Source organism: Kryptolebias marmoratus, linkage group LG15 (genome assembly GCF_001649575.2).
Source record: "Kryptolebias marmoratus isolate JLee-2015 linkage group LG15, ASM164957v2, whole genome shotgun sequence".
NCBI lineage: Eukaryota > Metazoa > Chordata > Actinopteri > Cyprinodontiformes > Rivulidae > Kryptolebias > Kryptolebias marmoratus.
Genome location: NC_051444.1, coordinates 701,202 through 703,913, shown reverse-complemented (window position 1 = coordinate 703,913; position 2,712 = coordinate 701,202). Strand labels below are relative to the sequence as shown.

The 2,712-nt window shown below is 43.2% G+C and overlaps 1 protein-coding gene across 1 annotated transcript in view; it reads left to right on the top strand.

Moving 5' to 3' along the window:
- Positions 1-1,027: 1,027 nt before the first annotated feature.
- The window catches only part of slc12a1 (solute carrier family 12 member 1), an 11,833-nt gene continuing 10,148 nt past the window's right edge, over positions 1,028-2,712 (top strand). Inside the window, exons 1-3 of the mRNA XM_037980054.1 lie at positions 1,028-1,443; positions 1,959-2,096; positions 2,440-2,515. Of these exons, the coding sequence (XP_037835982.1) occupies positions 1,186-1,443; positions 1,959-2,096; positions 2,440-2,515 (472 nt within the window). The 5' untranslated portion in view covers positions 1,028-1,185. The remainder of the gene's footprint in view (positions 1,444-1,958; positions 2,097-2,439; positions 2,516-2,712) is intronic.

Below are 2,712 nucleotides of genomic sequence, written 5' to 3'. Positions count from 1 at the left end.
CCCTCTGTTTAACAATAAAAGAAGCTCTAACTCTGTCAGTGAACACGAGCCGTCGAGCAGAGGAATAATAATTAGCAGTAAAACTAGAACTCCTGCTGAGGTGATTAAGAAGCTGAAGGTCTGAGCTGAGGACTTCAGCAGGTGGTGTGTCCCACGTGGACGGTTTCTGTCTTCCTGCAGAATCGGACATATCTGCACAGACCTGGCAGCTTTGACGAGCTCGGTGCTGCTGCAGGTCTCTTTTCAATCTACAGATCAAAACATTTCTTTTGTCAGCGAGCGGCGCAGCCAAGGTCAGATCTGAAGTCATTAGCCCGCCTTTCACTGCGCACATAAATCACTGAGGTGTTTCAGTAATAAGGAAGTTTATTTGTTAAGAGCTCCTTTAATGGCACTTTAGAAGTCATGTGGAGTGCCTCGGGCTTGTTCCTGTAATTTCTGGTCCTGCATTAACTCTAATTTTCCTCATAAATGTCCTCATTTCTCCTGTGTTAGCTAACTTTCTGCTCTCAAACTGCTACAAACAGATTCATTAAAATTTGATCAATCATATAACTTTTATAGGCGCAGTTTTTTTGTTTGTGAGTCTTGTTCCAGCTGTTGTTTTACCGTTTTTATCGACTTAATCATTTTGCAAATATTCCTCTCTGGTCTGGTCATTTGCATCTTAAAAGCAGTAAAACCTTGAAACTTTTCCGACTTTCTTTCTTGTAATGGAAACCTCCACACGCTTGTTTCCTGATGATTCATCCGAAGAACTTGGAGATCTGAGGAAATACTCGTCATAAACTGCAGCCACAGAACAGCATGTGCACTTCAGAATATAATATTAGTAATCAATTCTCCAGAACTCAGGCAATGAGCACCTTTATCTCACTTCTGCCGTTTACGACCCGGTTAATGGTTAAGCAATGCCTTTGAGTCCCCTCGGACAGAGGGCATATCTGACCCCCTTCATTAAGTTTTCTGAGGGTTGATCCAAAGCGCTGACCAATAGCTGCCAGTCGGTGGATGACCCTGAGTATAAAAGCAGGTCCTGATGGGACAAAACCACGTTCATGCGCAAGAATCTGAGCTCAGCAGAAGCAGATCTACGAATCAACAAACAAGAAGAGCTGTTCTGCTTTTTCTCTAAAACTCCTGGATGTCTGAAGGTGTTTGAACTTGTACTTTTACTTGAACCTGATGGAGAAGATCGGCTCTAATGGAGGGGGACATGTTAACTCCTCTTATGATCCCACTCTGGATGAACCTCCGGTCTACAATGAAACCAACTTCTCCAATGAGGAGCACCGGACCGTCCGCCCCTCGGTGATGAGCGCGTTTGGTCACGACACCTTAGACCGGGTGCCCAACATTGACTTTTACCGTAACGCCGGCAGCGTGAGCGGCCACCGAGCTGTAAGACCGTCCCTGCAGGAGCTCCACGAGGTCTTTCAGAAGGTGAGAGCACGTAAACATGTTCCTGTTGTTTAATTATTACAAACCTCACACTGATCTCTGTATCTTTGATCTCATAAAACAAAAAAAGAACAGAGATAAAAAAAGGTATTTCTGGAACATCTCAGAGCTTTTTATTGCTGTTTATTATGTATTACCAAAGACATGAGGTCATAGGTCAGTTAGGTTTATAGCTGGGATTAAAGTGTCGCTTCTGATTGGACTCAAAAATAAAACAGAGATGTTTGAGCGTTTATTCCAACAGGAAGTGAAGGAAATGAGTTTTAATTATTGAACTGATTAAAATATGGGAATATGGACAGCAGTGCAGGGAAAGAAGGAACCTGTAAGATAAAAGAAGAAGACAGAAATGACCTAAACTCACAGACCAACATGAAAAGACTCGTCCTTAACAGGAAAAAGACCTGAACGACCCTAAAATGCTCCGGTTTTATCTGCTCATCCTAAAATCAGAACTGCAGTGAGAGTTTGATTCTTTTCTCACATTCGTCCCAAAGAATGGAGCGATCGACGTGCCTGAGACGGTGGACGACGATGGCGAGACGAGCGACGGGACTCCCTCTGACGACCTGGAGTCGGCCGTTCTGCCCGACAGCAAAGGAGCAGTAAAGTTCGGTTGGATCCGAGGAGTTCTGGTGAGTTCTGCTGAACACGACTCTGCAGGTCGGCAGCAAATTAGGCTAAATTAAGTCAACAATTTAGCTCATAACGGTATTAAACAAAGGGCTACTTTTAACAATTAGACTATTTTTTATTCATTCATAAATATTTTATTTATTCTTTGTTATAATAATAAAGCAAATATGCCAGTAATCATAATTTTTTTTACATATAATTTAGTTTCAGAGATTATTTGAGGGTGGGAACTGGTTTTAATTACTGATGCTGATACGACTGAATGTGTTGCCATGGAAACAGTCTCAACATCTCATTTGACTGTGATCAGTTGTGACCTTTGACCCCTTCCTGTTCCCACAGGTGAGATGTATGCTGAACATCTGGGGCGTCATGCTGTTCATCCGCCTGTCCTGGGTCTTCGGTCAGGCAGGCTGGGGTGAGTCAGGCAGACAGATGAACCATAGCTAAAAGCTAAAATGAGCAGAACGGTGGCTAGAAGCTAAAATGAGCAGAATGGTGGCTAGAAGCTAAAATGAGCAGAATGGTGGCTAAAAGCTAAAATGAGCAGACCGGTGGCTAGAAGCTAAAATGAGCAGAATGGTGGCTAAAAGCTAAAATGAGCAGACCGGTGGC